The sequence below is a fragment of the Nerophis lumbriciformis genome, linkage group LG22, assembly GCF_033978685.3.
Source record: "Nerophis lumbriciformis linkage group LG22, RoL_Nlum_v2.1, whole genome shotgun sequence".
NCBI classification, from domain to species: domain Eukaryota; kingdom Metazoa; phylum Chordata; class Actinopteri; order Syngnathiformes; family Syngnathidae; genus Nerophis; species Nerophis lumbriciformis.
The window spans coordinates 890,001-915,574 of record NC_084569.2 but is presented as its reverse complement, the minus strand read 5'-3'; the positions used below and the strand labels follow the sequence as shown (position 1 = coordinate 915,574).

Here is a 25,574-nt window from a genome sequence, read left to right as displayed (position 1 = left end):
AACATGGTAAGCTAACTTCATTAAAATTAATAGTCCTGTCAATAGCATGGAATTACAATTCAAATGTAGTTTTTTTGTAAGCCTTTCAAAAGAATTCAAAATATGAAAAATTAATGAAAATTAATTGAAGCCATCAGACACTTGAAAAGTGGCACATCACATCTCTAATGTAATCATTTGAACTTTTCAACAGAAATAGCACTGCAAAAATATTAAGGACATACTTCTGTATTTTGGTAGTTATGCTGTCAACATTTAACAAGATTTCTTCAACTTGGACTTGAAAGCATAAATAGTATAAACACTTTTAACAGTATAACAGTACTAAACAATTCCAATAGATAACATTGGTGTCATTACCTTTTTGTTTGCTCAATTATTGCCTCCGTAAATAAAACTTCGGCATTTATCACATCCAAAGAATCTGTTTGTGCGACGAAAAACGTTGAAAGTTTTCCACTTGTATCGCTAGCAACGGCATTAGACTTGTGTTTTTTTGTCCCAACGTGGTCTTTTACATCGCTAATTCCTCCGTGTCCGATCGAAAAATCTTGTCTGCACAAGGTGCAATTCGCGTAGTTTTCACCCTTTTTGGAACGGATAATTATTCCCGGATAGGCTTTTGAATATTCTTCACGGAATGACTGCAGTTTTCTTTTCGGTTTAAGACTCGTTTGCGATTTTTCTCCGGCTGATTCCATGATCGTTCGCTCGTTTGGAAACAATGGCAACTGGTGCCTCGTGCTTGGCAGCGGTGCTATAAATAGCCTCGCGCATGGCATTCGGAATGGCTCCATAAGAAGTTACGGGAAGCAGTGTCGATTGTAAGGCTGAAACGACGCGTCGACGTAGTCGACGTCATCGGTTACGTAAATACGTCGACGCCGTTTTTGTGCGTCGGCGCGTCGCATATTTACGTCACACTACTTTACTGTCATGGCGGAGCGCAAAGCAGACGATGCGAGCGAGGGGAAAAAAGCACGCCAAAAGTCGTCAAAAGTGTGGGAGTATTTCAATAAACGGCCTAATAATGTTGTTGTATGCACACTGTGTCGAGCGGAAATGGCCTATCATAGCAGCACAACGGCTATGAACGAACATTTGAAAAGAAAACCCCCGACAGCGTTCTTGCCATCACCATCAACAAGTCAATCGTCCGCGTGCGTATACGTTGTCATTATTACACAAAAACATGAATGTGTCATTTGTATCTGCGTTGTAAATTCATAAACTAAAGCACCGTTTCGCTCTGAGAGGCGCGTTTGGCGTGCCTGTTCAGTGTTTACAAAGACGCGCTCCTCTTTAACGCTGTGGAGAGGCGGCGGCGGCGAGCGAGCGGCGAGGCGGGGCGCGCCGGGAGCGACGCCGCAATCGTGCCCAGGTGCGCGATCCGCGCAGTTGGAAGAGAAAAGACTTAGTGTAAAATTAAAAGATTGTAAACCTGGCAAAGCCGTCTGGCGTTCAGTCTGTCGGTCCTGAAAGAACCCCACGGCACAAGACGTGTCACAAACGCTAACGTTAATTAGTTGTGCAAATACCTTTTACAACATTAACAGTTACATATACTATGTACAAACCAACAATTAACTTTCACTTTAATCATACTATCATTGTTGTGTTATTAAGCAAAATAAGCAATACTTTTACTTTTGTTGAAATGTTTACACTGTACACTTTTTTGTATTGGATGTTTAGCTTTATTTTTGCACATTTTAGCAAATAAGCAATACTTTTACTTTTGTTGAAATGTTTACACTTGTTACAGAATATTTCCGTTTTGCACTTTTTTGTATTGGATGTTTATCTTTATTTTTGCACATTTTAAAGCAAAATAAGCAATACTTTTACTTTTGAAATGCTTATACTATTCCAGAATATTAAGATTTGCACTGGATGTTTACTTTTATATTTGCACATTAAAAAGCAAATAAGCTACTTTTAATTTTGTTAAATGTTAAAAGTTTTAAATGTTTACATTGTTACAGAATATTTTGTCATGTTGTTGTCAATGTTGACTGACTAGTGGCCATACTTTTTTTTTTGTAAATAAAAGCCATGCCTTTTGAAAAAACTGGCCTACATTTATTTTTTCATCTTCATTTTAAATTAAAAAAAAAATCGGTAAAAGGAAAAATAATCTATAGATTAATCGAAAAAATAATCTATAGAAAAAATAATCGTTAGCTGCAGCCCTAGTCGATTGTCATTGTTGTTACGCGATTTCGTGAATAAAACTTTTAAAAAAAATTTAAAAAATTAATTAATGAAAAACCGTATTTTTTATCACTGCAACCGTAACCCGGAATAGGTTGATGAAAACCGTACTAATTACGGGAAAACCGGAGTAGTTGGCAGGTATGCATACTGATATGTATTCTTGTCTTACATTGAAATTGTGAATTATAGGCACAATAAATTGCAGTTCCCGTTTAAGCTGGCACGTTTAAGACATAAGAACACAGTGGATCAGGATTTGATGGCTTGGTTGACCCAAACGGGTCCCACTGTATGTTGGCTTCCATGGCCTCATTTCAATGTTTGTAATCAACCTCAAAAAGCTCATTATTAATCCAACAGTGGTAAAAGTCAATATGTACACACTTTCCTCTTCAAAAGGAAAAGCCAGACATTCCAATATTGATCATCTTACTTTTCCACAGCGACACGTGGCCAAGGCCCAGAGGGAAGAAAGTTCAATTAGGAGTCCACGTACTTGCTTTCCACAGTGTGACTGCTGCGTATAGAGAAGGGTCTCCACGCCAGGACTTGGACGGCAGCGACACACATGGGCACCACACACACCAAGTAGAACATGACGCTGTGGAGGCTCGCCAACGCTCTGAGAAAGAAAGACATGTTTAAAGTCACAGTTGCTAAATAAATAACTCTGCAGTCCATCCAGCAACGACCTTCTTCAGCTTGAAACTGGTAGAGACCATTTAAACATTAACAGTTCAGCCAAGCAGATAACTCAGACTTGTGATTGTTTACGTGTTAAAGCCTGAAAAACATCGCTTTTGCTTGATGATTTACAAAAGTTCATTCGACTTGTTGGGTCAATGCTGCAACATTCAGGCCAAAAAACATCACCAGCAAGGAAAAACTACAATCCATGCAACCTGTTTTTAGAAAGTTTGGATTTGGGTGAGAAATTTCTTGAGAAGACTTTGTAGTAGTCAAGGTCATGAAGCAGTCTGTCACACCTAATCAAAATAACATCGTTTCAACTCATGTTGCTAATCGATGGGTAGGTCGTGAGTTCAAACCCCGGCCGAGTCATACCAAAGACTATAAAAATGGGAGCCATTACCTCCCTGCTTGGCACTCAGCATCAAGGCTTGGAATTGGGGGTTAAATCACCAAAAATTATTCCCGGGCGCGGCCACCGCTGCTGCTCACTGCTCTACTCACCTCCCAGGGGGTGAACAAGGGTGATGGGTCAAATGCAGAGGACAAATGTCACCACACCTAGTGTGTGTGTGACAATCATTGCTACTTTAACTTTGACTAATTAGATGACCATAGTAACCAATTAGATGAGCATAGTAACTAATTAGATGACCATAGTAGTGTAAGGCTGAAACGACGCGTCGACGTAGTCGACGTCATCGGTTACGTAAATACGTCGACGCCGTTTTTGTGCGTCGGCGCGTAGCATATTTACGTCACTCTACTTTACTGTCATGGCGGAGCGCAAAGCAGACGATGCGAGCGAGGGGAAAAAAAGCACGCCAAAAGTCGTCAAAAGTGTGGGAGTATTTCAATAAACGGCCTAATAATGTTGTTGTATGCACACTGTGTCGAGCGGAAATGGCCTATCATAGCAGCACAACGGCTATGAACGAACATTTGAAAAGAAAACCCCCGACAGCGTTCTTGCCATCACCATCAACAAGTCAATCGTCCGCGTGCGTATACGTTGTCATTATTACACAAAAACATGAATGTGTCATTTGTATCTGCGTTGTAAATTCATAAACTAAAGCACCGTTTCGCTCTGAGAGGCGCGTTTGGCGTGCCTGTTCAGTGTTTACAAAGACGCGCTCCTCTTTAACGCTGTGGAGAGGCGGCGGCGGCGAGCGAGCGGCGAGGCGGGGCGCGCCGGGAGCGACGCCGCAAGAGACAGGGGACGACGAGCGAGCGAGGAAGAGGAGCTGAAAAGCGAGGAAAGAAAGAGAAAAGAGTTGGAAGAGAAAAGACTTTGTGTAAAATTAAAAGATTGTAAACCTGGCAAAGCCGTCTGGCGTTCAGTCTGTCGGTCCTGAAAGAACCCCACGGCACAAGACGTGTCACAAACGCTAACGTTAATTAGTTGTGCAAATACCTTTTACAACATTAACAGTTACATATACTATGTACAAACCAACAATTCACTTTCACTTTAATCATACTATCATTGTTGTGTTATTAAGCAAAATAAGCAATACTTTTACTTTTGTTGAAATGTTTACACTGTACACTTTTTTGTATTGGATGTTTAGCTTTATTTTTGCACATTTTAGCAAATAAGCAATACTTTTACTTTTGTTGAAATGTTTACACTTGTTACAGAATATTTCCGTTTTGCACTTTTTTGTATTGGATGTTTATCTTTATTTTTGCACATTTTAAAGCAAAATAAGCAATACTTTTACTTTTTAAATGCTTATACTATTCCAGAATATTAAGATTTGCACTGGATGTTTACTTTTATATTTGCACATTAAAAAGCAAATAAGCTACTTTTAATTTTGTTAAATGTTAAAAGTTTTAAATGTTTACATTGTTACAGAATATTTTGTCATGTTGTTGTCAATGTTGACTGAGTGGCCATACTTCTTTTTTTTGTAAATAAAAGCCATGCCTTTTGAAAAAACTGGCCTACATTTATTTTTTCCTCTTCATTTTAAATAAAAAAAATAATCGGTAAAAGGAAAAATAATCTATAGATTAATCGAAAAAAATAATCTATAGATTAACCGATTAATCGAAAAAATAATCTATAGATTAATCGATAGAAAAATAATCGTTATCTGCAGCCCTAGTTAAATCACCAAAAATGATTCCCGGGCGTGGCCACCGCTGCTGCCCACTGCTCCCCTCACCTCCCAGGGGGTGATCAAGGGTGATGGGTTAAATGCAGAGAATAATTTCGCCACACCTAGTGTGTGTGTGACAATCATTGGTACTTTAACTTTAACTTTAATCAAAATAACATCGTTTCAACTCATGTTGCTAATCGATGGGTAGGTCGTGAGTTCAAACCCCGGCCGAGTCATACCAAAGACTATAAAAATGGGAGCCATTACCTCCCTGCTTGGCACTCAGCATCAAGGCTTGGAATTGGGGGTTAAATCACCAAAAATTATTCCCGGGGCGCCGCCACCGCTGCTGCTCACTGCTCCCCTCACCTCCCAGGGGTTGAACAAGGGTGATGGGTCAAATGCAGAGGACAAATGTCACCACACCTAGTGTGTGTGTGACAATCATTGCTACTTTAACTTTGACTAATTAGATGACCATAGTTACCAATTAGATGAGCATAGTAACTAATTAGATGACCATAGTAAGTAATTAGATGACCATAGTAACCAATTAGATGACCATAGTAATTAATTAGATGACCATAGTAACCAATTAGATGACCATAGTAACCAATTAGATGATCATAGTAATTAATTAGATGACCATAGTCACCATTTAGATGACCATAGTAACTAAATAGATGACCATAGTAACCAATTAGATGACCATATTAACTAATTAGATGACCATAGTAAGTATTTATATTACCATAGTAACCAATTAGATGACCATATTAACTAATTAGATGACCATAGTAAGTAATTATATTACCATAGTAACCAATTAGATGACCATAGTAACTAATTCGATGACCATAGTAATTAATTAGATGACCATAGTAACTAATTAGATGACCATATTAACTAATTAGATGACTATATTAACTAATTAGATGACTATAGTAAGTAATTATATGAAAATAGTAACCAATTAGATGACCATATTAACTAATTAGATGACCATAGTAAGTAATTATATTACCATAGTAACTAATTCGATGACCATAGTAACCAATTCGATGACCATAGTAACTAATTAGATGACCATAGTAACTAATTATATTACCATAGTAACCAATTAGATGACCATAGTAACCAATTAGATGACCATAGTAACCAATTAGATAACCATAGTAACTAATTTGATGACCATAGTAACCAATTAGATGACCATAGTAACCAATTAGATAACCATAGTAACTAATTCGATGACCATAGTAACCAATTAGATGACCATAGTAACTAATTCGATGACCATAGTAACCAATTAGATGACCATAGTAACTAATTAGATGACCATAGTAACTAATTATATTACCATAGTAACCAATTAGATGACCATAGTAACTAATTAGATGACCATAGTAACTAATTATATGACCATGGTAACTAATTATATTACCATAGTAACCAATTAGATGACCATAGTAACTAATTGCATGACAATAGTAAGTAATTACATGACCATAGTAACTAAATACATGACCATGGTAACTAATTCTATTACCATAGTAACCAATTAGATGACCATAGTAACTAATTATATGACTAATTACATGACCATAGTAACCAATTAGATGACCATAGTAACTAATTATATGACTAATTACATGACCATAGTGATTCATTAGATGACCATAGTAACTAATTAGATGACCATAGTAACTAATTATATGACTAATTACATGACCATAGTGATTCATTAGATGACCATAGTAACCAATTAGATGACCATAGTAACTAATTATATGACTAATTACATGACCATAGTGATTCATTAGATGACCATAGTAACTAATTAGATGACCATAGTAACTAGTATATCATGCAAAATCGCAGATTCCAACCATTGAAAGACTTAATATAGTAGAAGACTTAGGGTCATTAGAAAACATAATGGCAGCTACACTTTACATCTTAAACACCTAAAACAATTATTTGGGAATGTCCAGCGGGCCAGATTGAAAAGCTTAACGGGCCGCATGTGGCCCCCGGGCCTTCATTTGCCCAGGTCTGGTATAGACTGACATGTGGTTGGTCTCAGGCTGCAAGAGTACCTATTTGTGATTGGCTTTTTTCCCCCAAGTAATTGTCATTTCAAACTTCTTTACAACACCCACATCAGGCACAATTCTACAATTCATAAAATCATTCTTAAAAAAAGGACAGTAGGTTTGGAACTCGTGAGATACATTTCAAGACCTGGGAGTGACGGGCTGAGCCTGAGTCTGAATAAGAAGGCCATCATATGGTAACTAAATGGACACCAAGGAGGACTTGTGTTTCAACTTCAACATCAATAAGGCCAAATAATGGCCAGTTTTCCTCTCCATTATATTTTTTGAAAATGGATATTTAGCACATATTTGTACAAGGTATGTCGCCATGGTTACAGGAAATGTTGCCAAAAGGTGCTGCAACAGAGATGCATCACATGGTACATCATTAGGGACCGCAATGTCCCTTTGGGACAGAGGACCCTATTGTATTTGTAAGGTTTTATTATTATTATTCCGCCGCCTCTTTGAGCTGTATTTTGACCCCGTTAACATGCTGCAAAACTCACCAAATTTGACACACACATCAGGACTGGCGAAAATTACAATCTAATCAAAAAACTCAAAATTGCGCTCTCGCGCCCCCTAGGAAGAAAACACAGACAAAACTGCCTCTAACTCCCAGTAGGAATGTCGTAGAGACATGAAACAAAAACCTCTATGTAGGTCTCATTTAGACCTACATTTCATACACTGACATCTTTCATCAAAAATCAACAGGAAGTTTGCAATTCCCCCTTCAAAACAAAAGTTTCGTAAAAACAGTCACTTTTGCCTCTTTGAGCTGTAATTTGACCCCCTTAACATGCTTCAAAACTCACCAAACTAGACACACACATCAGGACTGGCAAAAATTGCGTTTTAATAAAAAACCCAACCCCAAAACTCAAAATTGCGCTCTAGCGCTCCCTAGGAAGAAAACACAGACACAACTGCCTGTAACTTCCAGTAAGAATGTCGTAGAGACATGAAACAAAAACCTCTATGTAGGTCTCATTTAGACCTACATTTCATACACTGACATCTTTCATCAAAAATCAACAGGAAGTTTGCAATTCCCCCTTCAAAACAAAAGTTTCGTAAAAACAGTCACTTTTGCCTCTTTGAGCTGTAATTTGACCCCCTTAACATGCTTCAAAACTCACCAAACTGGACACACACATCAGGACTGGCAAAAATTGCGTTTTAATAAAAAACCCAACCCCAAAACTCTAAATTGCGCTCTAGCGCTCCCTAGGAAGAAAACACAGACACAACTGCCTGTAACTTCCAGTAAGAATGTCGTAGAGACATGAAACAAAAACCTCTATGTAGGTCTCATTTAGACCTACATTTCATACACTGACATCTTTCATCAAAAATCAACAGGAAGTTTGCAATTCCCCCTTCAAAACAAAAGTTTCGTAAAAACAGTCACTTTTGCCTCTTTGAGCTGTAATTTGACCCTCTTAACATGCTTCAAAACTCACCAAACTGGACACACACATCAGGACTGGCGTTTTAATAAAAAACCCAACCCCAAAACTCAAAATTGCGCTCTAGCGCTCCCTAGGAAGAAAACACAGACACAACTGCCTGTAACTTCCAGTAAGAATGTCTTAGAGACATGAAACAAAAACCTCTATGTAGGTCTCACTTAGACCTACATTTCATATTTTGACAACCCCTAGCAAAAACGAACAGGAAATTTGCAATTCCCCCTTCAAAACAAAAGTTTCGTAAAAACAGTCACTTTTGCCTCTTTGAGCTGTAATTTGACCCTCTTAACATGCTTCAAAACTCACCAAACTGGACACACACATCAGGACTGGCGTTTTAATAAAAAACCCAACCCCAAAACTCAAAATTGCGCTCTAGCGCTCCCTAGGAAGAAAACACAGACACAACTGCCTGTAACTTCCAGTAAGAATGTCTTAGAGACATGAAACAAAAACCTCTATGTAGGTCTCACTTAGACCTACATTTCATATTTTGACAACCCCTAGCAAAAACGAACAGGAAATTTGCAATTCCCCCTTCAAAACAAAAGTTTTGTAAAAACCGGTCACCTTTTTTCAAACATTATCTCCTCTGAGCGCGTTTGTCGTGTCGGCTTCAAACTAGCACAGGAGAGAGATTGAACCCTTCTGATTAAAAGTTGACCAAAGAGTTTTAATTACTGCTCCGGTTTGGATTTTATGTGCCGTCAAAGTCGGTCCCGTCCATCGCTGCTTGCAGCTTTAGTTTGGTCTTGTTTCTAAAAGTGAAACATTATGAGCGTGGTGGAGTACTTACCTTGGGTTGACCTCGCTGCCAGCATCTTTCAGCTGCTCATAGCCAAACTGGTTCAGGATTTTAATCACCATCATTGGGGCCAGAGACTGAGCAGGTTTGGTGAACAGGGCGTTGGTCCCAAACACCATGGAGGACAGAGGGGAACTAGAAAAACCGCATCATCACCATATTATTGTCCTTATTTAGTCTTGTAATTAGCATGGGAGTGATCAAAGCAAATAACTTTCACACCACAAAAGTAAGAATAAAATTAAATAGGAGGCAACAAACGAGGACAAATAGGACAAGAAATGTAAAATGTGTAATATGTATTTTTGATGATAAAAAGTAAACGCTAAGTTAAAGGGGAACATTATCAGCAGAACTATGTAAGCGTCAATATATACCTTGATGTTGCAGAAAAAAGACCATATATTTTTTTAACCGATTTCCGAACTCTAAATGGGTGAATTTCTATTATTCGCTCTCGGAGCGATGACGTCACGAAGCAATCCGCCATTTTCTCAAACACCGAGTCAAAACAGCTGTTATTTTCCGTTTTTTCGACTGTTTTCCGTACCTTGGAGACACATACCTGCCAACTTTTGAAATCAGAAAAACCTAGTAGCCAGGGTCCAGGGGCCGCAGGCCCCGGACAAAGTCCTGGTGGGGGGTTCAGGCTTCGCCCCCCCGACGCAAAATGATTATTAGCATTCAGACAGGTTAAAATGTTGCTAAAACCATCACTTTTTTATCAGTCACAGTGACTTTTCAAAACAAAAATATTACAGCAAAAATCATATGGGTTGATTGACATGTTTATTCTCTAAGCTAACTTCAATAGTTTGAAATTATTTTGACAGTTAATGCCAGTTATCCTGTCAACCTTTCACAAGACTTCAATTTGTTCATTGAAAGTATAAACACTTTTTACAGTAAACAAATGGTAAAACAGTACTAAACAATTCCATTTAAAAAAAACATTGGTGTCATTATTAACTTTCTGTCCAAGCTTGTATAATCTACTGCCTTGTTCAATTGTAAAAAATATTCTGTGCCTAAAATTCACATTTCTATCACAATTCTCATACTGTAAACATGGTAAGCTAACTTCATTAAAATTAATAGTCCTGTCAATAGCATGGAATTACAATTCAAATGTAGTTTTTTTGTAAGCCTTTCAAAAGAATTCAAAATATGAAAAATTAATGAAAATTAATTGAAGCCATCAGACACTTGAAAAGTGGCACATCACATCTCTAATGTAATCATTTGAACTTTTCAACAGAAATAGCACTGCAAAAATATTAAGGACATACTTCTGTATTTTGGTAGTTATGCTGTCAACATTTAACAAGATTTCTTCAACTTGGACTTGAAAGCATAAATAGTATAAACACTTTTAACAGTATAACAGTACTAAACAATTCCAATAGATAACATTGGTGTCATTACCTTTTTGTGGCTAAAATCCGAAAAACGTTGAAAGTTTTCCACTTGTATCGCTAGCAATGGCATTAGACTTGTGTTTTTTTGTCCCAACGTGGTCTTTTACATCGCTAATTCCTCCGTGTCCGATCGAAAAATCTTGTCTGCACAAGGTGCAATTCGCGTAGTTTTCACCCTTTTTGGAACGGATAATTATTCCCGGATAGGCTTTTGAATATTCTTCACGGAATGACTGCAGTTTTCTTTTCGGTTTAAGACTCGTATGCGATTTTTCTCCGGCTGATTCCATGATCGTTCGCTCGTTTGGAAACAATGGCAACTGGTGCCTCGTGCTTGGCAGCGGTGCTATAAATAGCCTCGCGCATGGCATTCGGAATGGCTCGATAGGAAGTTACGGGAAGCAGTGTCGATTGTCATTGTTGTTATGCGATTTCGTGAATAAAACTTAAAAAAATATATTTTTTTTTTAATTAATGAAAAACCGTATTTTTTTATCACTGCAACCGTAACCCGGAATAGGTTGATGAAAACCGTACTAATTACGGGAAAACCGGAGTAGTTGGCAGGTATGGAGACATCATGCCTCGTCGGTGTGTTGTCGGAGGGTGTAACAACACCAACAGGGACGGATTCAAGTTGCACCAGTGGCCCAAAGATGCCAAAGTGGCAAGAAATTGGACGTTTGTTCCGCACACTTTACCCACGAAAGCTATGCTACGACAGAGATGGCAAGAATGTGTGGATATCCTGCGACACTCAAAGCAGATGCATTTCCAACCATAAAGTCAAAGAAATCTGCCGCCAGACCCCCATTGAATCTGCCGGAGTGTGTGAGCAATTCAGGGACAAAGGACCTCGCTAGCACGGCAAGCAATGGCGGCAGTTTGTTCCCGCAGACGGACGAGCTAAACCCCCTGGATGTCTTGGCTCACACCGTCCCTTATGCCACCGAAGATAATCAAGAGAAGAATATCGACCCTAGCTTCCCTGGCCTGCTGACATCAACTCCAAAACTGGACAGATCAGCTTTCAGGAAAAGAGCGCGGATGAGGGTATGTCTACAGAATATATCAATTGATGCACTCTCAAAGTGCATGTTGTTGCCAAATGTATTTCATATGCTGTAAACCTAGTTCATAGTTGTTAGTTTCCTTTAATGCCAAACAAACACATACCAATCGTTGGTTAGAAGGCGATCGCCGAATTCGTCCTCGCTTTCTCCCGTGTCGTTTTCGTGGGTTTCGCTTGCATACGGTTAAAAAAGATATGGCTCAATAGCTTCAGTTTCTTCTTCAATTTGGTTTTCGCTACCTGCCTCCACACTACAACCATCCGTTTCAATACATGCGTAATCTGTTGAATCGCTGAAATCCGAGTCTGAATCCGAGCTAATGTCGCTATAGCTTGCTGTTCTTTCCGCCATGTTTGTTTGTGTTGGCTTCACTATGTGACGTCACAGGAAAATGGACGGGTGTATATAACGATGGTTAAAATCAGGCACTTTGAAGCTTTTTTTAGGGATATTGCGTGATCGGTAAAATTTTGAAAAAAACTTCGAAAAATAAAATAAGCCACTGGGAACTGATTTTTAATGGTTTTAACCCTTCTGAAATTGTGATAATGTTCCCCTTTAAAAATAAAAAAATCTGAACAATTTTACAAAAGCTAGAACATAAATATTTAACTAATATCAAAACTATATTTATTTTAAAATGAATGAAAAATAAGTGAGAATTAAGCAAAAAAAAATACCAGTTGGCTAAAACCATAAAAGACCTTAAAAGGGGAACTGTACTTTTTTGGGAATCGTTCACAATCATTCTGAGGGACAAGAATACAAGTCTTTTTTATTATGTTACTAGAATTTGGCAGATGAGCCAAATTGAACTCTAGTCTCTGCTTGATTCCTTGCTTCTTGTCTAGTTTAATAGATAGTTTGGTGTTTGAACCTGACATCCATAGCTAGCTTTTTGAAAATAATACCAAAACATGTTGATGTGTTACTACGCTAGAAAAAGAGTTCCTCAGTATTCGCTCTTACAAAAACAATGTCGCCACAGATTGGTTATTATAAAGATTACGGAATGTAAATGAAATATTGTTGACAGTTTTTGAATGCATTTTAAAAGTGATTTAGAGGTAGAATTGCTTGCACACATTAGCTGCATTGCTAGCTACCTACAACAAGCCGATTTTTAGAAATTAGAATGCAAAAAAGACACAAAACGTTTGTCTTCTTGTCTCTCATAATGATAGTGAACAATGGGCAAAATTCCCCAAAAAGCGCAGTTCCCCTTTAAGCATGACTACAAATATTCAGTTAAAATTAGGTATAAAATAAAGAAAAACTAATCAATTATCCAATGCTAAAACATTAAATAAAAATAATAAAAATAAGGGAATAAAATCACAAATATATTTGTTAATACTTTAAAATAAAGTAGCACAATGTATAGGACAGGTCTATAATGATATTATTAGCTTAAAAAATTACCACAAAATATACAAATGAAAAAAAAATGAAATGAAGCTAAGTCGTTTTTTTTGTTTGGTTTTTTTTTGGCTTATAATCAGCTAAAAACTTTCCGAGCTAAAGCATCACTGCTAATAAAAAGCACACAGTACATAAACACGAAGATACATTAATTAGACCAGGGGTGCTCACACTTTTTCTGCAGGCGAGCTACTTTTCAATTGATCAAGTCGTGGGGATCTACCTCATTCACATATATCATTTATATTTACTTATTTATGAAATATATGTTTTTGTTAACAAGTTAAAGGTGTTTAATGATAATGCAAGCATGTTTAACACATATAGTTAATATTGTTAAAAATTAAAGGTGTTTAATGATAATACAAGCATGTTTAATACATATAGTTAATATTGTTAACAAGTTAAAGGTGGTTAAAAATAATACAAGCATGTTTAACACAAATAGTTAATATTGTTAACAACTTAAAGGTGGTTAAAGATAATACAAGCATGTTTAACACATAGAGTTAATATTGTTAACAACTTAAAGGTGGTTAAAGATAATACAAGCATGTTTAACACATATAGTTAATATTGTTAACAAGTTAAAAGTGTTTAAAGATAATACAAGCATGTTTAACACATATAGATTCCTTTCTTTCATGAAGAAGAAGAATATAAGTTGGTGTATTACCTGATTCTGATGACTTGCATTGATTGGAATCAGACAGTGGTGCTGATAACGTCCGCATTTTCGAATGGAGGAGAAAAAAAGTCCTCCTTTCTGTCCAATACCACATGAAAGTGGTTGGTTTTTGGCATCTTATTTGTCCAGCTTCCGTACTCCTTTGTATACACTTTACAAGAAATACATTGTCGGCAAACTCCGTAGCTTGCTAGCTTGTGCACGCCAGCTTTCTGAGACTCTTATTTTGGTAGCGCAGGCAGGATGAAGCAGAGCTTTTATTGTGCAATTGTGCAGTCGGTCTTTGGAGTTTTGACGACAGGTACGGCGCCAGAGTCTGTTGAAATTAAATGTTTCTCACCTTCCAGTCGGTAATTTTTAATGAGCGGGCAGCAGCCAGCGTCATCTCAGAAGACCCTCGGGTGCCGTGAATGTCAATCAAGTGACGTCATAGTGAAGATTTATGATCGCTCATTTTTAGGACTATTTTTTTAATGCCTGGCTGGTGATCGACTGACACACCCTCCGAGATCCACCGGTAGATCGCGATCGACGTAATGAGCACCCCTGAATTAGAAGGTTGTTGACCAGAGTAAATGAAGATTCACCAGCTTTGCCTTTCTTGTTTTAACTTGGACAATTATTAACCCAAAGGGGCCATGGGTTGTATTTAAGTGCACATCAGAAAGGAGGAAAACCCAGGGGTGGCCTGCTTACCTGCGCTTGTACTTCTGCATGTCCGCGTCAACGATGTCTGCCAGGGGCAACCCGAAAAGACTGAAGACTGCTTGGACCAAGACCCTGCAAAAAGGTTTGGGTTAGTAAGCAAAGGAGCTTTGTGTGACTAAATAGAAATAAAAGAGATGCATACATGCTGACGGTGAGGAACAAAGCCAGAATGCGATGGTGCTGAGGTCCGACTGAAAGCATCAAAGCCCCTATTGCCACCTCCAAGTAAAAGGTGTACAGGATGATCCTGTAATAGCCCAGGCCACGAAGAAGTCTCTCACAGCTCAAAACTAACAACTGGGGGGAGCACATAGACACTGATTTCACAAAAGTGATGTTGTCTCATGAAATGCATTCCTGGCAGCCACTACCTGCGGACAAATGAACCCGGCGCCGTACATGATGCTCTTGGCCAGCGACGACAGCACGTCTGGGGGAATGAGGTGCTCGGCAAATATCAGCGTGAAGTTACTGAAGAAAGCCAACATGAAAACCTGGAAAAAGTTCATGAGCACGAAGAGCTGGAAGTCTCTGTTGATGAGGATTTGCCACGTCAGCGTCTTCACCGTGGAGAGGGACGCCAGTAAGCTTTGGGAGGCGTGGTCGGAGCACTGCGGGGCGTCCGCCTGGGGTCCTTTGTCATCGAAGCGGCTCTCACTGTGGACGCCCGTGTAGAGCATGCATCCGCAGCTCAGGATAGCCACGACCACCGCGAACGCTTGGAAGGCCGCAAAGTCTTCCATGTTTTTGGACAGCAGGCCGCAGAAGAGAACGCTGGACGAGCCGAGCAGCGACGCCACCTGCGGAAAAGAAGACGTGGCGTGAGAACAGTTCCAGCTTCAAATGTGCGCCCTTTGAAGTTTGCCTTTGACCACTTCCTGTCTGACTCTTTTTCCCCTTATCCGCAGAGAATACCACCCTAAATACGCCACTGAACGACAAATACAAAATAGGTTTTTTATAGGGCTGGGCAATATATGGAATATACTGGATTAGGGGTGTAACGGTACACAAAAATTTGGGTTCGGTACGTACCTCGGTTTAGAGGTCACGGTTCGGTTCATTTTCGGTACAGTAAGAAAACAACAAAATATACATTTTTGGGTATTTTGAATATTTATTCCCTTTTTTTTTTTTTACATTTACTATACTTAAATATACTGTGTTTTATGCTTTTTTCTTTTTGGAACATGTACTATACATATAATACAATAAAGTCCCATATAAAATTATGTTTCTAGCAATACTTTAATTTTGCCTTTGAAAGTAACACTCCAATGTCCATTAGTGGAGCTGGACACTGATGTTTTGATATGTCATCTTAGTGACATCATGCACAAAAGTGCACTAATAGCTTGTTTTAAAATGTCTCTGACAATCTTGCACTTTTCTGTTTTGGAAATGACATGAATGTTTGTGCCACTGCTTAATAACTGTTTCATAAATACACTTTTAGTTGTGATTTCCCTCTCTGCATGAAAGTTTAAAAGTAGCATATATTAATGAAGAAGAATGTTTGAATTAAGGCTGAAACGACGCGTCGACGTAGTCGACGTCATCGGTTACGTAAATACGTCGACGCCGTTTTTGTGCGTCGGCGCGTCGCATATTTACGTCACACTACTGTCATGGCGGAGCGCAAAGCAGACGATGCGAGCGAGGGGAAAAAAGCACGCCAAAAGTCGTCAAAAGTGTGGGAGTATTTCAATAAACGGCCTAATAATGTTGTTGTATGCACACTGTGTCGAGCGGAAATGGCCTATCATAGCAGCACAACGGCTATGAACGAACATTTGAAAAGAAAACCCACGACAGCGTTCTTGCCATCACCATCAACAAGTCAATCGTCCGCGTGCGTATACGTTGTCATTATTACACAAAAACATGAATGTGTCATTTGTATCTGCGTTGTAAATTCATAAACTAAAGCACCGTTTGCTCTGAGAGGCGCGTTTGGCGTGCCTGTTCAGTGTTTACACAGACGCGCTCCTCTTTAACGCTGTGGAGAGGCGGCGGCGGCGAGCGAGCGGCGAGGCGGGGCGCGACGCCGCAAGAGACAGGGGACGAGCGAGCGAGGAAGAGGAGCTGAAAAGCGAGGAAAGAAAGAGAAAAGAGTTGGAAGAGAAAAGACTTTGTGTAAAATTAAAAGATTGTAAACCTGGCAAAGCCGTCTGGCGTTCAGTCTGTCGGTCCTGAAAGAACCCCACGGCACAAGACGTGTCACAAACGCTAACGTTAATTAGTTGTGCAAATACCTTTTACAACATTAACAGTTACATATACTATGTACAAACCAACAATTAACTTTCACTTTAATCATACTATCATTGTTGTGTTATTAAGCAAAATAAGCAATATTTTTACTTTTGTTGAAATGTTTACACTGTACACTTTTTTGTATTGGATGTTTAGCTTTATTTTTGCACATTTTAGCAAATAAGCAATACTTTTACTTTTGTTGAAATGTTTACACTTGTTACAGAATATTTCCGTTTTGCACTTTTTTGTATTGGATGTTTATCTTTATTTTTGCACATTTTAAAGCAAAATAAGCAATACTTTTACTTTTTAAATGCTTATACTATTCCAGAATATTAAGATTTGCACTGGATGTTTACTTTTATATTTGCACATTAAAAAGCAAATAAGCTACTTTTAATTTTGTTAAATGTTAAAAGTTTTAAATGTTTACATTGTTACAGAATATTTTGTCATGTTGTTGTCAATGTTGACTGAGTGGCCATACTTTTTTTTTTGTAAATAAAAATCGACATAAAAACTGGCCTACATTTATTTTTTCCTCTTCATTTTAAATAAAAAAAAATAATCGGTAAAAGGAAAAATAATCTATAGATTAATCGAAAAAAATAATCTATAGATTAACCGATTAATCGAAAAAATAATCTATAGATTAATCGATAGAAAAATAATCGTTAGCTGCAGCCCTAGTTTGAATGTAGACACATAGAATCATCATACTGCTGTGATTATATGCATCAAGTGTTCATTCAAGGCTAAGGCAAAATATGGAGCTATATATGGTGTATCGCGACATGGCCTAAACATATCCACATATGAATAAAAAGGCCATATCACCCAGCCCTAGTTTGTCATTATTTCAGACAAAACCTCACCTGGTTGTACTTGATGAGTCTTAACCGGTTCTGATGGTGGCCGGAAATCTCGGCGAACAGGGCGCACTGAGCCAGCAGCACAAACGTGAGCATGCCATCGAACAAGCACAACGCCGTCATCAAGTGAAGGCCGCTGAGCCAGTCGCCAGGTTCGTAGGACCTCCACGGGAACCAGGCGATGAGGAAGGCCAAGGAGTAGAGGGGGGCACCGTACAGGATGGAGAGACGCCTGTGAGAACAGCAAGGCACCTTGGAGGTATCTTGAAGGTATCCAAAGAGAGGGTCGTTGATGGCATTCCACAGCATGTACACCACCTGTGGCAGCAAAATGACATTACGTTTTTACAAACCCCAAAAGCAGTGAAGTTGTCACGTTGTGTAAATGGTAAATAAAAAGAGAATACAACAAATCCTTTTCAACTTATATTCAATTGAATAGACTGCAAAGACAAGATATTTCATGTTCACACTGACAAACTTCATTTTCTTTGGGCAAATAATCATGAACTTAGAATTTAATGGCAGCAACACATCGCGGCTTGTCATATATTTAACGTTAATCCGTGATTTCACCGAGCGTTTCACTGACGGTGAGCAGGCTGACGCTGCTTCATTAACACCGCCGCTGGTTGACTCGGGGGCCGGGGCAGACGCACGTAATAACAGTCACCTGTTTTCATACCGACGAGCTAACGTGTCCAGGTTATAACCATGTTGTCAATAAACACACGTGGACTGAAGCTAAATTGTCCATTGTCCACTGCAGCATGTGAATGCAATGAAAAGAATCAAATCTGAGCCAACCAGCTGTTAAAATGTTGTCCAGGTTAATGTTTTGGCCATTAAAGGCCCTTCATTTCAAGATTTCAACTGTGATCGGGCTTTAAACAGATGGCTGACCTGTTCAGATGAGTGTAACTGCTACTGGTCAAATAATGTGAAATAGCATTTAATTTTACATGTATGCAATGCCATTTAAATGTAATTATAGATAATAATAATAATAATAATAATAATAAATACTGTGTAGTGTTGTAAATAGTCAACGGGAAGAATTTTAGTAAGATATAAGCCATGAGCACTACACAGCCAGAAAAAAACCTAGGCAGGACAAGTAAAAATATTGGGGCAAGTAGATTTGAGAAGTCGGGCAAGTAGAAAAAAAGCTTAACGTTGAACCCTGCATGTGTTGAGCTGCTGCCGCTTAAGGTTAGACGGCACTGTACATAGAGCGCTTCTGCTCGTTAGTAATAAATTCTAATGTTGGATGTTCACTCCTTCACACAGATGAGTATAGAAAAATATTTTCAACGGCCGAAAAGGGCTGGACTTGGAGAGGAGGTAGGCCTACAGTCCGGACCACAGGTGCAACCTGTTCAGCAGCAGCAGGAGGAGGAGGAGGAGGTTGACTGACTGTGGCAGGACATCTCTGCCTCTGTTTCACTTCATGTTGCTGGTAAATAATATGGTTGTAGTAGTAGGCTAAAGTTAAATTATTTAGTATTCACTAATTAAAGGGGCAGAGCTTTAAGAGACATTTTAGCTTTTATATTTTATAAGATATATTTTTTGTAAGAACCACAATTAATAAATATATTTCAGTGAATCACTAATTGTTCAAATCTGTATATAAATATGTACATAAAATGTTGTAATTATATTCAAACTCCGCGTTCTTCTTGGTCATCGCCGCTGCCGCCGCCACCCCCCACCCCCCGACCTCACCACCACAAATAGATGCCTGTCCTGTGGGAAACACTGGACTGTATTGATCTATGTTGATATATAATGTATATATTGTGTTTTTTATGTCGATTTAATAAAAACACATTTTTATTTTTATTTTTTTATTTCTTGTGCGGCCCGGTACCAATCGGTACCAATCGGTACCGGGCCCGGTGGTTGGGGACCACTGATCTACATCACAGCAGCTCAGATGAGGCACCAAGCAGTGTGGGCGGGAAGCGTTTCCACAGACGCGGAAGGAGATTTTCACAACAAAGTTCTAAAGCTTAGTGATATGTAGAATAGAATAGAAAGTACTTTATTGATCCCTGGGGGGAATTCAGCAAATATCAGATATATCAGATTGTAGGTGGGTTTATTTTGTACTCTTCGCGTTCATATTTCACTGTTTGTTGCGTTTCACTTGATTGTAAAATATGTCGATCGAAAGGGGGTGTGACATTCATATGTTGTAAATATTCTGTGTTTTATCGTTCATAGAAAAATTTAAAATTCCATTATGTTTTTAAGGCGTTCTGTCATAACGTTTTTAGCACTCAAAGAGACATTATTGTGAGGTGTCGTATTAGTGTTCCTAAAAATAGATATACCGGCCCCCAGACACATTTTTTTCTCTAAATGTGGCCCCCCGAGTCAAAATAATTGCCCAGGCCTGCTCGAGCGCAAAAAAGGTCTCACACACATTCTACCCCAATAATATAATTATTTACTAATCCCATTCCGGACTAAAAGCACAATAATAATCTTTTACTTGATTATGTTCCTAATTAGAACTATTATAGAACATGATAAAAGAGACCTGGGCAAATTAAGGCCCGGGGGCCCACATGCGGCCCGTTAAGCTTTTCAATCTGGCCCGCTGGACATTCCCAAATATTTTTTTAGATGTTTAAGATGTAAAGTGTAGCTGCCATTATGATGTGCACTCATCTTTTCTAATGACCGTAAGTCTTCAACTATACCAGGGGTCGGCAACCTTTACCAGTCAAAGAGCCATTCTGACCAGTTTCACAAATTAAAGAAAACAATGGGAGCCACAAAAATCTTTTGAAATTTTTTGCTTTGTGCTATGTATAAACTAAGGGTCTCAGACACGCAGCCCACACCTTAATATGAAAATTTAATGTTAGTGCGGCCCGCGGGTTTTATAGAAATGGCGTTTGACAGCGTCATACTTGTCAACCATCCCGATTTTTTCCGGCAGACTACGAATTTCAAGGCAACTATTCTCTCAAACATGCCGTGATGGTCCAGCATTTAGCGCCCACTACAACCAGCCTGCCGGCCCAGCCACACGTTGTATGGGGCTTCTGCTTGTACACGTAAGTGACAGCAAGGCATACTTGGTCAACAACCACACAGGTTACACTGACGGTGGCGGTATAAAACAACTTTAACACTCTTACTAATAATGCGCCACATGGTGAACCCACACCAAACAAGAATGACAAACACATTTCGGGAGAACATCTGCACCGTAACACAACATAAACACTACAGAACAAATACCGTATTTTCCGCACCATAAAGCGCCCTGGGTTATAAGCCGCGCCTTCAATGAACGGCATATTTCAAAACTTTGTCCACCTATAAGCCGCCCCGTGTTATAAGCCGCATCTAACTGCGCTAAAGGAATGTCAAAAAAACAGTCAGATAGGTCAGTCAAACTTTAATAATATATTAAAACCAGCGTGATGTGGGCGCGCATGGAATCGTATATCAACATGGACAGAGCTGCGTGAAAAAAGCCACCCGGCCTCTTCGCGTAAACTTAAACTTACCTTAACCACTCGCTCATCTTTTCTTCATCCATCCCTTCGAGTTAGCTTTTATGATGACGCCGGCTGGAAAGGTCTCTTTTGGCAATGTCTTCCTTTTGAATATCACCATGGGTGGAAGTTTCTGGCCATTAGCATGGCAAGCTAGAACCACAGTGAAGGATGACTTCTCATTCCCTGTGGTGCGAATATTCACCGTACGTGCTCCCGTTGTATCCACAGTGCGGTTCACAGGAATATCAGTTGCTGTGAAATAGTAATCCGTGTGCGGATGGAGAGATTGCGTCTTTTCATGAACCGGATCCCTGACGCTTAGTAGGAGCCATTTGTGGTCTTTACAGATGTAAACACACAAAGGAAATGAAACGTACCGGTACGGTAATATCCGCGCCCTTTTTCTTCTTCTACGCGGGCGGGTGGTTGCTTACAGTAGAAGAAGAAGCGCTTCCTGTTCTATGGGGGCGGGTGCTTACCTTGGCGGTTGCTTGCGTAGAAGAAGAAGCACTTCCTGTTCTACCGGGAAAAAAGATGGCGGCTGTTTACCGTAGTTGCGAGATCGAAACTTTATGAAAATGAATCGTAATATTAATCCATATTTAAAGCGCACCGGGTTAAAAGCCGCACTGTCAGCTTTTGAGTAAATTTGTGGTTTTTAGGTGCGGCTAATAGTGCGGAAAATACGGTACCCAGAATCCCATGCAGACCTAACTCTTCCGGGACGCTACAATATACACCCCCGCTACCAAACCCCGCCCACCTCAACCGACGCACAGAGGGTAGGGGGTGGGGAATTTGGTGTGTGAGGGAGCAGGGTTGGGGTGGGGGCGGGGTTTGGTGGTAGCAGGGGTGTATAATGTAGCCCGGAAGAGTCAGGGCTGCATGGGATTCTGGGTATTTGTTCTGTTGTGTTTATGTTGTGTTAAGAAATGTGTTTGTCATTCTTGTTTGGTTTTGGTTCAAAGTGTGGCGCATATTAGTAAGAGTGTTTAAGTTGTTTTATATGGCCACCGTCAGTGTAACATGTGTGGCTGTTGAACAAGTATGCCTTGCTGTCACTTAGGTGTGCAAGCAGAAGATGCATATAACAAGAGACTGGGCACGCACACTCTTAATACAGATTGTAGAGGCCGCTAAATGCTGTACCATCATGGCACGCCCTTATTATTATTGTAAGGGTGATAATCGGAGAATATTAATCCCGGGCACTTAAATCCGGGTCTCCTGGGAAAATCGGGGGGGTCGGCAAGTATGCAGCTGAGCCACATCAGAGTGATCAAAGAGCCGCATGCCGCACCCCCCCACCCTCTGTGCGTCGGTTGAGGTGGGCGGGGTTTGGTAGCGGGGGTGTATATTGTAGCGTCCCGGAAGAGTTAGGTCTGCATGGGATTCTGGGTATTTGTTCTGTAGTGTTTATGTTGTGTTACGGTGCAGATGTTCTCCCCTGAACTATACCAAGTCTTTCAATGCTTGGAATATGCATGATATACTAGTTACTATGGTCATGTAATTAGTTACTATGGTCATGTAATTAGTTACTATGGTCATCTAAGTAACCGCAGCTCAGACGAGGCACCAAGCACTGTGAGTGGGGAGAGATTCCACAGAGCATTTCCAGAGCGGCCAGCCTGAAATGCAGGTGTCAGGGACAGACGCAGAAGGAGATTTTTACAACAAAGTTCTAAAGTTTAGTGATGTATCAGATAGTTGGTAGGGGTTTTCTTACCCTTCTCGTTCATTTTTCACTGTGATAGTTGCATTTTGCTTGATTGTAAAATATGTGGATGGAGAGGGGTTGTAACATTCATATGTTGTCAATATTCAGTGTTTTATCCTTCATAGTTAATATTGTAAATCCCCAGTTCTTTATTTTCATTCAGTAAAAAAAATATAAAATTCGATTCCGTTCAATCAGACTTTATTGTGAGGTTTTGTATTAGTGTTCCTAAAAATAGATACACCGGCCCCCAGACACATTTTTTCTCTAAATGTGGCCCCTGGAGTAGAAATAATCGCCCAGGCCTGTGTAAAAGATGACGTAGTTGTACTAGTGATGGGTCCGGCAACACCGATGCATCGGCGCATGCGTCGAGCTCATAGAGCGAAACCCTGTGTCGGTGCGCGTACCGCTTTTAGAAAGTCACGTGACCGATCATGAGCTGTTTTGGTCACGTGACCGATACGCCAACTGTGTCGCACTGACGCCTCCTCTGTGCCCTGTGAGCGGCTCTTTTCTACAGCCGGAGAAATAATAACTAAGAAGAGAAATCGTCTAAAATGTAATACGTCAGAAAAACTTTTTTTTTTTTTTTTTTTAATAAAAATGTATAAAAAAATCAAATTAAAAAAATTCCCAGTCCACAATCATCCACAACACGTTCTCTTAGATGTCCATGTTATGATACATGTTCACATTATTTATTGACTGTATCTAAAAAAGATACAAATATATTTTTATTTAAATGAAGATATGAAATAATCCTAAATGAAATACAATGACTTGGTTTATATTATTGTATATACTAGGGCAGGGGTCACCAACGCGGTGCCCGCGGTCACCAGGTAGCCCGTAAGGACCAGATCAGTCGCCCGCTGGCCTGTTTTAAAAATAGCTCAAAGAGCAGCACTTACCAGTGAGCTGCCTCTATTTTTTAAATTGTATTTATTTACTAGCAAGCTGGTCTCGCTTTGCTCGACATTTTTAATTCTAAAAGAGACAAAACTCAAATAGAATTTGAAAATCCAAGAAAATATATTAAAGACTTGGTCTTCACTTGGAATAAGCGGTAGAAAATGGATGGATGGATGGGTCTTCACTTGTTTAAATAAATTCATTTATTTTTTTACTTTGCTTCTTATTACTTTTAGAAATACAATTTTAGAGAAAAAATACAACCTTAAAAATGATTTTAGGATTTTTAAACAAATATACCTTTTTACCTTTTAAATGTCTTCTTTCCTGACAATTTAAATCAATGTTAAAGTAAAAAAAAAAATTTTTTTTATTGTAAAGAATAATAATTTTAGTTTCTGTTTTTTCGACGAAGAATATTTGTGAAATATTTCTTTAAACTTACTAGGATTAAAATTCATAAAAATTATTCTGGCAAATCTAGAAAATCTGTAGAATCAAATTTAAATCTTATTTCAAAGTATTTTGAATTTCTTTTAAAATTTTTGTTCTGGAAAATCTAGAAGAAATACTGATTTGTCTTTGTTAGAAATATAGCTTGGTCCAATTTGTTGAATATTCTAACAAAGTGCAGATTGGATTTTAACCAATTTAAAACATGTCACCAAAATTCTAAAATGTATCTTAATCAGGAAAAATTACTAATGATGTTCCAAAAATTCTTTTTTTAATTTTTTCAAAAAGATTCAAATAAGCTAGTTTTTCTCTTCTTTTTGTCGGTTGAATTTTGAATTTTAAAGAGTCGAAATTGAAGATAAACTATGTTTCAAAATTATTATTATTTTTTTTTCGTGTTTTCTTCTCTTTTAAACCGTTCAATTAAGTGTTTTTTTCATCATTTATTCTCTACAAAAAACCTTCCGTAAAAGGAAAAAAAAATGTACGACGGAATGACAGACAGAAATACCCATTTTTTTATATATATAAAATGTATTTATTGAGCTATTCTTGTTTAAATCACACTTACGTGTAACTTACAAATGACAATATATTTATTTATTTAAGTGTGTATCAAACTGGTAGCCCTTCGCATTAATCAGTACCCAAGAAGTAGTTTTTGGTTTCAAAAAGGTTGGTGACCCCTGTACTAGGGCATCAAATCAGTGTCAGTTGAGTCGGTCCATAGGTTGCCTGTAGGGATTTTTAATGTCCAGCAGATGTCAGTATTTAGTGACACAGTATCGACACAGTATCAATACAGTTTTGCAATGTGTCGACACGCTTCATGACGCCTCATCAACCCATCACTACTAGTTACTATGGTCATCTAATTAGTTACTATGGTCATCTAAGTAACCACAGCTCAAGACGAGGCACCAAGCACTGTGAGTGGGGAGAGTTTCCACAGAGCATTTCCAGAGCGGCCAGCCTGAAATGCAGGTGTCAGGGACAGACGCGGAAGGAGATTTTTACAACAAAGTTCTAAAGTTTAGTGATATATCAGATAGTAGGTAGGGGTTTTCTTACCCTTCTCGTTCATATTTTACTGTGATAGTTGCATTTTGCTTGATTGTA

General features: G+C 38.9%; 1 protein-coding gene across 1 annotated transcript in view; it reads right to left on the bottom strand.

Moving 5' to 3' along the window:
* Nucleotides 1-2,196: 2,196 nt before the first annotated feature.
* The window catches only part of LOC140679722 (transmembrane protein 180-like), a 24,027-nt gene continuing 649 nt past the window's right edge, over nucleotides 2,197-25,574 (bottom strand). Inside the window, exons 2-7 of the mRNA XM_072915743.1 lie at nucleotides 17,847-18,161; nucleotides 15,084-15,512; nucleotides 14,855-15,009; nucleotides 14,701-14,784; nucleotides 9,395-9,538; nucleotides 2,197-2,839 (exon numbers count right to left, since the gene is read on the bottom strand). Coding sequence (XP_072771844.1) covers nucleotides 2,698-2,839; nucleotides 9,395-9,538; nucleotides 14,701-14,784; nucleotides 14,855-15,009; nucleotides 15,084-15,512; nucleotides 17,847-18,161 — 1,269 coding nt within the window. The 3' untranslated portion in view covers nucleotides 2,197-2,697. The remainder of the gene's footprint in view (nucleotides 2,840-9,394; nucleotides 9,539-14,700; nucleotides 14,785-14,854; nucleotides 15,010-15,083; nucleotides 15,513-17,846; nucleotides 18,162-25,574) is intronic.